Here is an 11,806-nt window from a genome sequence, read left to right on the forward strand (position 1 = left end):
TGCTGGCTGCTGCATGATCCAAAAGGATGAATTCCATTGCTTAGTCTGGGCCTCTAAATCTTGAACTCCACCCCGGTGTGTTGAATTGGTGTATCTACTTCATTAGGATCACATCAATGTCGATTAGTGCTTGTTGCTACCGTACTTGAACACATGGACGTAGGACGGATGGAACAAAGGAAGGAGTCGTTCTGCCCACTCGGGCTGAGTTCGAAAATGGAGGCGTTGCTCCTTGTATTCATCAAGAATGCAAATGAAAAGTAGAGCGCTCGGGGCACTTGTATAAGCCAACTCCATGGAGCACGTTGCAGGTCGTTACGATGGGGTACTTTCCCAAATCTCTACCATGAGAAAGCCTCCTCGAAGAAATCCATCTCCGTATTTTCGCAGCGATCCCTCATGCCTCTTCTTACATCATCACTCAATCCTCCAGTGCCACAAACACTGATAGCCATGGCACCTACTTGGTGCTCTTGCTCCTTGGCGATGAGAGCGCCGACATCAGGTTTGCCTATTAGAACACGAATGATTAGCTTATTGAGGATGGGAAGTACTGGAGAGGGTACGTACCTGGAAACATCTGAACGCTAGCACTCGGAGAGTGAATCTCCTTGGTGCTTCGCGGACGGGTTACAAACAGCAAGATCTTCAGGATATCGCGACGCTTCTCCATTCCCAGAATCTGTGTCATCCATGGACGGATCCACTCCAAGTGCTCGGGTGACTGAATGATCCAAATCAGGACAACCTTCCGGGTTGCAGCTGTTCCATTTGCGTATGCGGCTACCAAGTCTCGTACATGTGGTACTTGGTGTGTGATACCGACACCAGCCGCGAACAGCATGACGGTGCCGTACGATTGGAAACTTTGATTGCCGTAGGGTCCTTCCACGTAAGCGTTGGTGACCAATGGGCCAGACTTGGACTGCTCTGCCTTCTTGTAAAGAGTGTCCGTGAAACCTGTACGACGACGAATGATGAGGGAGGTCGATTTTGTCTGCGCAGCGAAGATGTCCTGACGAGCCATCGGAAGGGACTTCTCACTCGCCAAGTCGGCTGATTCTTCGCTCCAGGCGATAGAGAACGGGTGACTAGTCCACATGCCAATACTAGGGATGTAAAGGTAGATGTGCTGGCCGGGGTGGAACTTCCAGAGCCTAGATGTGCGCAGAGTGACGCGAAGAGCATCGCCGGGCAGTGCCTCGATCTCGGCCTTTGTGATACCTCGCTTCCCAAAGTTGTTTCGGACAATAAGATATACTCTAGCCAGGCGTTCGAAGATCCAGCAAACAAGAGCTCCAAGAAGCAAGGCCTGGGCGGGCCTGCCGTCCAAATGCATCCACACCGCCACCACGGAGGTCATGGCGAGTAGAATATGGACATGCAAGAAGACCTCGTAAAACGCATGCCGGATAATCGAGGGGGATTGGAGGAGGAGACCGCAGAAGGCGCCGAAGCCGATAGTGCCAGTCAAGATGAATGTGCTGCCGGCCATTGAGGCTCCAATGATTTGCCAGCCCTTCTCTGCTCCGTTTTTGATGAGCTTCCCCGACATCCAGAATGCCACATGCGCTACTGCCTCCAGGACGACGATACGGCCGCACCAGCGATGAATCAAGTTGTAGTTGTCGAAAGAGATGCCGAGAAGCCAGATGAGCGGGTTATTCCTGCCAGCAAGTAGGAAGAGGGGAATCATGTTCAGCACAGACAGGACACCCGTCCTTCCCAGTCCTTGCGAGCGAAACTTCTCGCCATCGCTCCAGTCGATGTTCCAGACTGTAAATGTGATATTCAAAGCGAAGTACCCCAGCAGCCAAAACGTTTGCATTCGGCCAGGCAGAGTGCCGACATTGATCGCAGCAGACAAGCGGAACTCTCGGTTGTGTCTGCGGTTGAAAAGAGGCGCGACAATAAAGTAGCGCTTGATCCTCGCCCACTTCTCGTCGGGAATGCTAAAGTAGCGCTGTCTACCGTCGCTTGACGTGCCATGGTTCAAGTTTGCGAGTTGCCGTACGTGTTGGATGAGATTGAGGGTCCATCGATAGACCAGGAGACAGGCGATAATGATCGCCCAAGTGACTGCGGTGTATTTGATTGTTTTGTCGTTGAGGAGACCAGCTGCTGCCTCGGCTGGGTCGTGCCCGCCGCCGTCAGCCATAACAAATGGAGCGGCGGCTGCCATCAGCAACCATGTTCGAGAAAGCATGCTTCGGAACGTGCTTGAATGCTGGTGAAGGCGAAGTGTTCTGTGATGTCGTCCTAGCAGGACGGGTTTCTATTTCTGGGCTCCAGTCGGGGTTTTGTAGCGTGATGCTTGTTCTTACAGCATGGAATGGGACCTCTGTTTTCGTGACCTGCACGAGGGTCGAAGGGTCGAAGGGACAGGCTGTGCCAGTGTGAATAGTTCCACAATACAGGAGGCCAAGCGAGTGTAAGTTGTGTGAAGTGGTGAGCTCAATCCTGCGTTGCAATGACAGATGTGTCGTGTGTTTATTTGGGCTGTGGTCTCTGATTTTCGCGAGTCGATTCGAAGGAATGTGATGAGAGCGCAAGCTCAATGCCAGCTGTATGTCGATGGATGGCGGTCGTGGTAGTGGTATTGAATGAAACGCCAGAGGGCCAGAATGCGCACCGCGTGCGCAAGGTGTGGGTGGTGGAGAAAGCGATCAAGGCGAAACGACGAGTGGACARACTGATGGTGTTTGGCCGCTGCATGGCGTTGGCGTCTAAACTGCGCTAGGTCAGGAGCAGACAGCCTCAGATTGGCCACGCTCGATTGACCGAACTCTATCGGTGATGCACCCGCTGCAGGCTTTGGCTTGCCGATGCGCGCCTACGTTCCATGATAACCCGGCCTCAAACCCGCATCGAATCTCCATCAGCACAATTGTGACGGCAGTCCGCCAACAAGGAACCACCTGGACCTGGACCGTCGTCTCCGATTCCCGGTGTATAGGCGAGGGATGACGAGTGCCCACAGGCTGAAACTTCAAAATAAATTACCTGGATTCACGTCAGGGTGCGGAAATTGAGTCCATTGGCTATCGCTGAACGCACTGCATTCTGCAGTCATCCCGAGAGAAGCCTCCGTGGTTTCTGAGTGCCAGCCATACCACCTCTGTCTTTCAAGGCCACAGCAGAGGCATATTCTCAATCTCCCTAGCCGGGAGTAAAGTGGACGAGCATCCGCCTACCCTTGTGTCATCCGTGTCAACTCTGTTGCRGCATGTGAGGAGGAACCTCCGCCTTTTCTGCTGAGAAGCAAGGCGCTCAACTCAGGGCCTGCTCACTTCCGGAACAGTGAAGTATGGCATGGCACCTGGTCTCATGCAAGCACGAGTCCAGAACGCCCTAAAGCACAATTACTCTTTGGAGATCTTGCAACACACAGCTACTGGCTACTCGATGACAAGTGACTGATCGCCACTCTATCCGCATCTGCCTACTTAAAGACACACGGCATATCTGCAGCCATGACTTTACTGGACGAACTGCGCTTCAATGGAGTTTTCTTTCGTTTCGAATGAGCATTGGTGTGACCGTTGCTCTTGCCTGATAGGGCTGCTACTCTATCGAAAGCGTGTACGGACATGTAACGCGAGCTAAGAGCCCGGCACGTGGGCTGGCTGACTATGCGCGTGAAGCCATCAGATCGTTTCGGATTACAAGTCGAGGCTCGCCCACCAGTGTCCGGATTGGTTGTCCTGCTTGGCAACGAAGCACGACCTTGCCTGTCTTTGCGGTGATCTGGACGGATGGAATGCAACCATAGAGCACGCTCTTTAAATTGGGCCTGCTGCGGTAAAAATACCCATTTGTGCAAGCCTATCTCTCAATTGAGTATGAAGACTCGATCACCAGTGGTTAAAACTTGAAAGTCGAATCGGGTCTTGCATGGGTCTTGCATAACCGCGAAGAATCCATTCAACCAACACACCATCTCCTGTCCAGGCTTCTTCTTATAGTTTCCTCGATTTTCTCGTTCTTCTCCATTTCCATTGAAGAAAACCTTCCCCGGAATTTCAAATTCAAGAGGAGATGATGCATATACGCTTGCGACTCGCTTACGATGTGAGATGTGTCGTCGTATTGGGCCTCCGCGAATAGACATTCACAAACCGCGGTCGTGAGCTCTGTGCCCACCCAAATATCTTACTGGCTAAATCCACCCATGTCTACTACTCACAATGGTTGTAAAATCACCAAGCATGACGAATTAAAGCCACGAGATCCGTGAGCGAGTTTTTCGACCGATTTGTTTCAGCAGTAGGTGGTATTGTTTATGAGGTGCTTCGCTCCTGGACGACGATTTCGCTGCTGGTCCTCGGATGTGACCGGCCACCTGAAGATCGCTGCCGCGGCACACGTGAGGACTGCTAGCAAAGGTCAAGCGGTAGAGGACATTGTCGTCTAGCTGTTAGGGTCATGTCGCTTGAGCTATTAGACGTGTGGTTGCCAACCTGCTTTCGACAGGGGTCTGAATGGAAACCGAACGGGCTCTAAAGGACGTGGTCAATGGAATGGTCAAAGAGTTCGGTCGTTTCGCAATGTTTGTAGAAAACGTCTTATCTCAACACTTATACTGTTCACTGACCAGCGCTGGGTTAGCTCTTCYGAAAGACATCGTCGCTGGGTGCCATGTTGCGGCACGTAGCCTTTTTTGAGTTTGCGCTAGCAAGACATCATCACGGGTCGCCAGCACTTGTTACATCAGTCTCTCGGCGAAGTCTATCACACAACCACAGCAGACCTGCACAACTCCAACATATCCGACTTGAAWTCGTCTCGCAATCACTGCCACAAATATCATAAGACAGGAAAGAATCGGAAATTCATAATGAGCGACTCGGCGGGCACCACAGCGCCAAAACCAAGCAGCAGCGTCAAGCTCGTGCTGCTTGGTGAAGCTGCCGTAGGGAAGGTGAGCACCAAATTTGCGCGATCGCGTTGGTTGTCGATGGTCCAACTTTTCTCGAGCCGTTACTGACCGCGTGCCACCAGTCTTCGCTCGTACTGCGCTTCGTAAACGACGACTTCCAGCCCAACAAGGAGCCCACCATCGGCGCCGCCTTCCTCACGCAGAAATGTCAGCTTCCGTCCCGGACGATAAAATTCGAGATTTGGGATACCGCCGGCCAGGAACGCTTCGCCAGTCTGGCACCCATGTACTATCGCAATGCGCAATCGGCCCTGGTTGTGTACGACATCACCAAAGCGAGCAGTCTTATCAAAGCAAAGCACTGGGTTGCGGAACTACAACGACAAGCCTCACCTGGAATCGTAATCGCTTTGGTTGGTAACAAGCTCGATCTCTGCGAGGACGATAACCCCGATGCGGAGCCACAAGAGGGAGAGGAGCAGGAAGAGGGCGAGGAGACGGGCACAGTGCGGAAAGTCAGCAGCCAGGAAGGCAAGAATTATGCCGATGAAGAGAATCTGCTGTTCTTCGAGACGAGCGCCAAATCTGGGCACAATGTCAGCGAGGTATTCACTGCCATTGCGAATGCTATTCCCGAGACGAGCCTAAAGGGTCCACGAGGAGGTGGTGCTGGTGCTGGGACACAGGCGGCGATCAATGCCGGTCAAGATAACAGCAGGGTCAATTTGAATGCAGGTGGAGACGCTGGACCCAAGGAGGGCTGCGCATGTTGAGTGTTTAGTCTGTTAAGAACGCTGGAATCGATGGCATGCTTGGGGAATGGACCAGGAAAGTCGCAGCCGGGAAGAAGGCAGACGTGCRATACCAGAACAGTCACACGCTGGTGTTGTACGTGCGGGACAATGATGCACTTTATTTTGCGGACACGAAATGAACGACGTGTTGGTACATTGAATTTTGTGATAGGACTGGAACCCGCGAGTCTTGGATCATTCAGCTTCATATCTCAACGTGAGTGCACCGTTTACCTGCCCGACGAGGAATGGCCATATGGCGCCAATGTGAATGCTGCTAGCACGCCTTAAGGTCGCCTGCCGCCAACAATCTCAAACCTTTCGGAAGCAAAAGGCATGGTAGAAGAAGGCCGCCTCCCGCTCCATTTTGCTCACGAGCAAGCCGTTGTCACCCTGAGTCCTATCTCGACTCATGACCCTCATCCTCTCCGCCAACTTCCCCAGCTCAGGGTCTTCGCACTCGTCGTCCAGCACACCCCTGAAGCCCTTTCGGTACTGCRGCTCCAGCCCATACTCTTCGGCCAGCGCACGGAAGGCCTCCCATGGGACGACAAATTCCGCTGCGTCTACGGCTTCCTCTAGACTGTAGTGATAACGCCAGCCATATGCGGGTCGGAAGATGCCGTCCTTTGGAAGAGGCTTGCCGGTCAGAGGCTGCGTTCTCGGGAACTTGACCTTGTAGATGTCGTTGCCCCACTCTAGATCTGGAAGAGTGGTACTGGCTGGTGAGGTAGAGTCGCCATTTGACGCGGCTTCTGGTGCTGTCTCGGTGGGTATTTGAGATGCTTCTGAAGGCTTCTCGGGATCCCAATCATCATCGGATGCTGGTCCGTCAGCGGGCTTCTCAGGGTCCCAGTCATCATCAGAGGCATCGGCCGGCTTTTCAGGATCCCAGTCGTCATCGTCAGCAGCACTCGTGCCAGTGGCGGCATCGATTGGGTCCTTCCCAGCATCCTCGCCTGACAGCAAAGCCTTGACGTTTGCAGAGATCACATCGCTGTTAGGCATAACGCCAATGAAGTGACCGCCTTTGACCAAAGCGCCAGAAACGTTGCTCAACATTCCCCTCGCCAGCKTCTCCGTCTCGAACGAGTAGTGCAAGGCGAACATCATGCTGACTACATCAAACCCACCCGTCATCATACCCCCTTGAATCACATTAGGTCCTGGGCCGGCATTTGGATCAAATCCGACTTCTCGAAGAATCTTGATGTCGTGTAGAGATTTGCCGAAGGTATCGTGAACGTAGAACTCCGCGTGCATCTGTGGTCCACGTTGGAATCGGGGGCCACGAGAGTTGTCCTCTTTGTAACGATCCTGCGCCTGCTCGATTGACTTGCTCGCAATGTCGCATCCCACATAGAGAGCTGGCACCTGCGGCGCCTTGCGCCATTTGCCTAAATCACCCCCTTTACCACACGCCATGTCCAAGACCTTGAGACTCTGCACTGGGTTCTCGGGGAGTGAGAATTTTTGAATCAGTGTAGATTTGATCCAGTTGTTGAGACTGCGGAGACCTTTGATTCTGCTCTCGTTGGACCTCCATTCACGGCCTCGCTCAGGAACTGCATTGTAGTGATCGGCGACGATGTCGGCGCTGGCTGTGGGTCGCCCCAGGACCGACGCTTTGGCTGCAGCCTCGTGCTCCTTGCGTACCTTTTCTGCGGCTTCGCGGTTCGCTTGTGCTATACGAGAGCCACCTCCGGGGCGCTTCAGCTTGCGAGGCGGGGAGTTGTCGCCATTCTCATCATTTCGATCTCCATGCCTGCCAGGGGAAGTGTCGCGTGCTCTGTCGGAGCTGGCGTTGATATTACCAGGGCGCGGAGCATCTCTCGGCGGGCTGCGACGAGCATATGCGTTCGGCGTGTTTGATGTGCTGGATCGAGCAGCAGCGAGCTTCGAGGCTGGAGTCTCGCGTTTCCGCTTTGGTGCTACACGTCGGGTGCCAATGCCATTCTCCGACGGTGGTTCCTCTGTAGGCATGATGGTGAGAAACGATAGATTTCACGACAATGGTGCTGTTGTGTGATGTTGATGTCGGGAATCATGTTCAGCAGAAGGAGGAGCATCGCCAGAACAGATGTTCGAAGTTCAAAGCTCCGAACACGCTAGTGCCATAGCTTGATCTGGCATGTGAATCGATGCAGCGACTTCACCATCATCATCAACGCTTCTCACAATCTTCCAACTTACAACAGCACGACCGATACCAACTCCGCCGCCGTCAATCTTCAGCTGTAACTCCAAGCCGTCCGCGAAAGTCCCTACAGTCACTGCCCGCCATGGGAGACCCCCAATACCTCCGTTTCCCGACGTTGTCCCTCGCCCAGAACGTATTCGCCATCGCATCGCCGTCGACGTCTCCCTCTGCCAAGAATGTCGCTCTACAGGCAATCCAAGATGACATCCGTACGCACCAGATGGCGCCGCTGTACGCCTACCTTGCTCACCCACAATCTGGTCGTCTGAATAAGGCAGGTGAGGGCAGTGGCGCCATGTCACCCACTCTTGGCCGCGCTTCAGCAGCCAGCCACAGCCAGGGCAGCGCTCCGTCACCTGGCCACACTCTACGACGTACGAGCAGTATCAATGCGCCTTCAATCGTAGGTGTTCTCGGCGGCAAGACTGACTCCAGCGTGGAGCTTCCGTGGGACGAGTCGCTGTATACCAAGCTACAGAAAGAGAACGAGGCTGAGCTAGCCGCTATTCAAAAAGAAGAAGACGATGCCCTTGAGAACTCGGGCGAGACTGAGGTGCAGACCGCTCGTGGCAAACGCGCCGAGTTCTATGCACGTGTGGGCGACAAGGACCGTGCGCTGGAGGAGTTTGAGAAGCTGCTAGAGAAGACTGGCATTTTGGGCACCAAGATTGACATTGTGCTCGCCATCATCCGCCTTGGCCTGTTCTTTGACGACAAGCTGCTAGTCAAGAAGAACGTCGCCCGAGCAAGCCAGCTTGTCGAGAGTGGAGGCGATTGGGACCGTCGCAATCGCCTCAAGGCATATCAGGGTCTACACCTTCTGACCATCCGCGCATACAACCTGGCTGCTCCTCTTCTCCTCGACTCGCTCTCTACATTCACATCTACCGAGCTTTGCCCATACAGTTCATTGGTCGTTTACGCAACTCTAGCCGGTTCCGTCAGCCTGCCTCGCCGCGATTACAAGACCAAGGTAGTTGACGCTCCCGAGGTTCGAGCTGTCTTTGGTAGCGAGTCTGATGCCGATCGCCTCGCCGCGATTGGCGGCGCTGCATCAGCTGGACCGGGAGCTGGAGACGAGGAGAAGATGGCCGTCGACGAGCAATCTGCCACGCCCAAGCCAGCTGCTGTCAATTTGACCACTCTTGCGATGGGGTCCGCATCGGCCGAGGCACAGGCAAAGGCGGAGCCCAAGATTGACTTTCAATCCCTCGCGAAGATGATCCAGTCTCTCTACTCTGGAGACTACAGCACATTCTTCTCCAGCTTGGCCGCGGTCGAGAGCAACTTCCTTTCCACAGATCGGTACCTTTACGAGCACCGAAGCTGGTTTGTGCGCGAAATGCGACTTCGGGCGTATGCTCAATTGCTGCAGTCGTACAAGGTGGTGGGTCTGGAGAGCATGGCAAAGAGCTTCGGTGTGAGCGTGGATTGGCTGGACAGGGATCTCGCACCGTTCATTGCAAGTCAGAGATTACCCTGCACAATTGACCGGGTCAAGGGCGTGATCACAACCCAGAGAGCGGACGACAAGAACAAGCAGTGAGTGCAAACGGCCCATCCCGCTCCATGCAAGCACTAACACAACATCGCAGATACAACGATGTGGTCAAGCAGGGCGACCAGCTTATCACGAAGCTACAGAAGTATGGCCAGGTCGTTCGTCTCCGGGGAAGTGAGCGTAGTTGAAGCTGGTTTGCATCAAAACTCTGTATCAAAATTGTCCGGTGCTGGGCGTTGATAGGCATACCATAGCGTGGCGTCGATATGATTGTGGCAGTCATGAGTACGCAGAATAAAATTTGCAAAGACGACTGAATTGTCTATCGTCGCCGATGTCTCGTTACGATCATCCGCTTTCACCGACTCTTGCACACCTTTCATTATCGCGCAGCTCATCGATATAACAATGCATTGACACCATAGAGCTTGAGCACCGAAGCAAGTTGAAGAAACAGGGAGATTTTCGTCCAAGCTTCGCACTCTACTCTGTGGACAATCGACGGGGATTGATTCGGGATTCCCGCTCGTCTTCCCGTATACAGGAGGGGCTGTATGTTAGCCAGGAATTCATCGACTTCGACATCACTGAATGTATAGGTTGMCCGTAAGCTATATGCATACTCTTCCACACCAACCCTAACCCTATATTTGAATACCTCACTTTTCCGAATATCCATAGATTGAATTGGTTTCGGTCTTATGATTCAAAGAAGTCATTATTTAAACACTTAATATGATGGGMACTTACTGTTACCACCCACTCGCCATTAATTTGCAATCACTGCTGAAATTTGATGACCAAGTGGAACGCGAGCTGAATAAATCTTTGTGAAATCTTGTTGTATACATTACTACGAAACTCAAGCACGCAGCCGGTGCGACTCTCGCATAACCTCCATCAGCCATATTCCCTTTGGATCGCCAGTATCGCGAGCCTGTTCGGCCCAGGACCAAATTATCGGGTCAAGTAGATCCATGTCATCATCGGTGCTACGATAGGCGTCCAAGAGTTGCCGAACAAGAGGTTCGTCGCAACCAGCATCGATGACGGCAGCACGCAACAGTTCCGTAGTGACAGTAATGCCCATGCCGAGTAGCACTGAAGCAAGCTCGGCATATCCTGATGACACAGCAGCGGACAGTCCGTCGTAAGCAAGTTCGCCATAAGAAGGATTGAGAGATGTAATGTTGTCAATGGGTTGAGCAAGAATCGAGAGAAACGCAGTGTTTTCTTGTGAGAAAGGAGCAGAGAAGAGTTTCCGCGGAGGGAGCAAGCTTGAAGATGGTTGGCATGCTAACCACATTCCCTTCCAGTCGAGCTCATCCGCGAGGTCACTCGACTGATCTGATACCGGAACCTCGTCGCGAGACCTACGAAGCCATGTCTTGAAGAAGGCAAAGTCCATGAACCTGCTGTTGAGCAGTCGGGTTGCAGATGCAAGGTCCGTCGCAGAAGCGCGGGTAGCGACATCGCATCCAAGTACAGGGCCTAACAGACGATCACTAAGATTATGACGCAAATGCGTACTGTTGCAAAGTTTGGAAGCAAGCTGGGTGGAGGTCAGTGGAAGCATGATGTTTGCAGAATATGCAAATATCGTCTGCAAGACTTCAGGAGGAAGCTCTTCGAGTGGAGACTGTGGGACGAGACGACGTCGTCGCTTTCTCGGTCGTGCTGTTGCGGGCGAGAAAGCTGCATCAGCAGAAGTTGTCGAGKGTGGCTGGCGGCCATAGATGGCAGTATTGGGTCGCCGCTTCTGAAGTTTGGGATCTCGCCGTTTGCCGAAGTTCCACTTCTCTTCTGGGCCTGCCTTGCGTTTGCCACGAACTCGTACTGGTGCCGTGACGGTGTCACGAGACGACGCCATGCTCTTGAGTGGGAAAGCTCGATTCCAGCATTTAGTTGTGAGACTGCAACAGCTATAATCCATGGTTAGCTGATGACGACCAGCAGTAGGTTTGATGCGAGATGGTGAGGGAAGGGTTGAGTGTCAGAGATCTTGGTTAGAGAAGTATCATGCCCGAAGGTCAATTACTATCTAGTGCGTGTTGTCTTCATATGAATTTGCGTGGTGCGAATAGGGATGGTTGGTAACGTACCTTGACGCGAGCAGGAGAGCTCAGGTAGCTCAAGTGTGAAAAATGTTCGTTGTGCTCTGCATTCCAGTCAGCTTTTGTAATTCGACATCACAGCAGAATGAGCGAGCAGGATGCGGGTTTGGGAGATCAGTATATGTAAGAATTGAATATCACGTTGACTGTGCTGTCTGAGAAACAGGCGTGTAACTCCAGCGGCAGCCATCAATCGCAAATTATATCATCAGGAAATAGAGTGGAGCGCGGGCTCGGCGAACGTGCAGAAGAGATTGGGGATCTTACCATCGTAGATGRGTCGCTCGGGCGGTTCTCATGATGAGACGCGATGTCGCG

General features: G+C 53.0%; 5 protein-coding genes; 2 read left to right on the forward strand and 3 right to left on the reverse strand.

Moving 5' to 3' along the window:
• Positions 1-341: 341 nt before the first annotated feature.
• Positions 342-2,206, reverse strand: RCC_02646 (related to ferric-chelate reductase; the record flags this gene model as incomplete). XM_023767937.1 has 2 exons in its annotated part: positions 342-511; positions 571-2,206. The coding sequence occupies 2 exons, from the start codon at positions 2,204-2,206 to the stop codon at positions 342-344; spliced, it is 1,806 nt and encodes a 601-aa protein (XP_023623705.1).
• Positions 2,207-4,837: 2,631 nt separating this feature from the next.
• RCC_02647 (probable VPS21-GTP-binding protein) lies at positions 4,838-5,652 on the forward strand (the record flags this gene model as incomplete). XM_023767938.1 has 2 exons in its annotated part: positions 4,838-4,921; positions 5,002-5,652. 2 exons carry the CDS (start codon positions 4,838-4,840, stop codon positions 5,650-5,652), a joined length of 735 nt encoding a protein of 244 aa, XP_023623706.1.
• A 333-nt stretch (positions 5,653-5,985) lies between these two features.
• On the reverse strand, positions 5,986-7,656 carry RCC_02648 (related to mRNA cap guanine-N7 methyltransferase; the record flags this gene model as incomplete). The annotated part of the gene is made up of 1 exon (XM_023767939.1): positions 5,986-7,656. The coding sequence occupies one exon, from the start codon at positions 7,654-7,656 to the stop codon at positions 5,986-5,988; it is 1,671 nt and encodes a 556-aa protein (XP_023623707.1).
• Positions 7,657-7,955: 299 nt separating this feature from the next.
• Positions 7,956-9,562, forward strand: RCC_02649 (probable 26S proteasome regulatory subunit RPN7; the record flags this gene model as incomplete). XM_023767940.1 has 2 exons in its annotated part: positions 7,956-9,415; positions 9,469-9,562. The coding sequence occupies 2 exons, from the start codon at positions 7,956-7,958 to the stop codon at positions 9,560-9,562; spliced, it is 1,554 nt and encodes a 517-aa protein (XP_023623708.1).
• Positions 9,563-10,236: 674 nt separating this feature from the next.
• Positions 10,237-11,244, reverse strand: RCC_02650 (uncharacterized protein; the record flags this gene model as incomplete). The annotated part of the gene is made up of 1 exon (XM_023767941.1): positions 10,237-11,244. The coding sequence occupies one exon, from the start codon at positions 11,242-11,244 to the stop codon at positions 10,237-10,239; it is 1,008 nt and encodes a 335-aa protein (XP_023623709.1).
• Between the last annotated feature and the right edge of the window lie 562 nt (positions 11,245-11,806).

This window comes from Ramularia collo-cygni, assembly GCF_900074925.1.
Source record: "Ramularia collo-cygni strain URUG2 genome assembly, contig: RCC_scaffold03, whole genome shotgun sequence".
Classification (NCBI taxonomy): domain Eukaryota; kingdom Fungi; phylum Ascomycota; class Dothideomycetes; order Mycosphaerellales; family Mycosphaerellaceae; genus Ramularia; species Ramularia collo-cygni.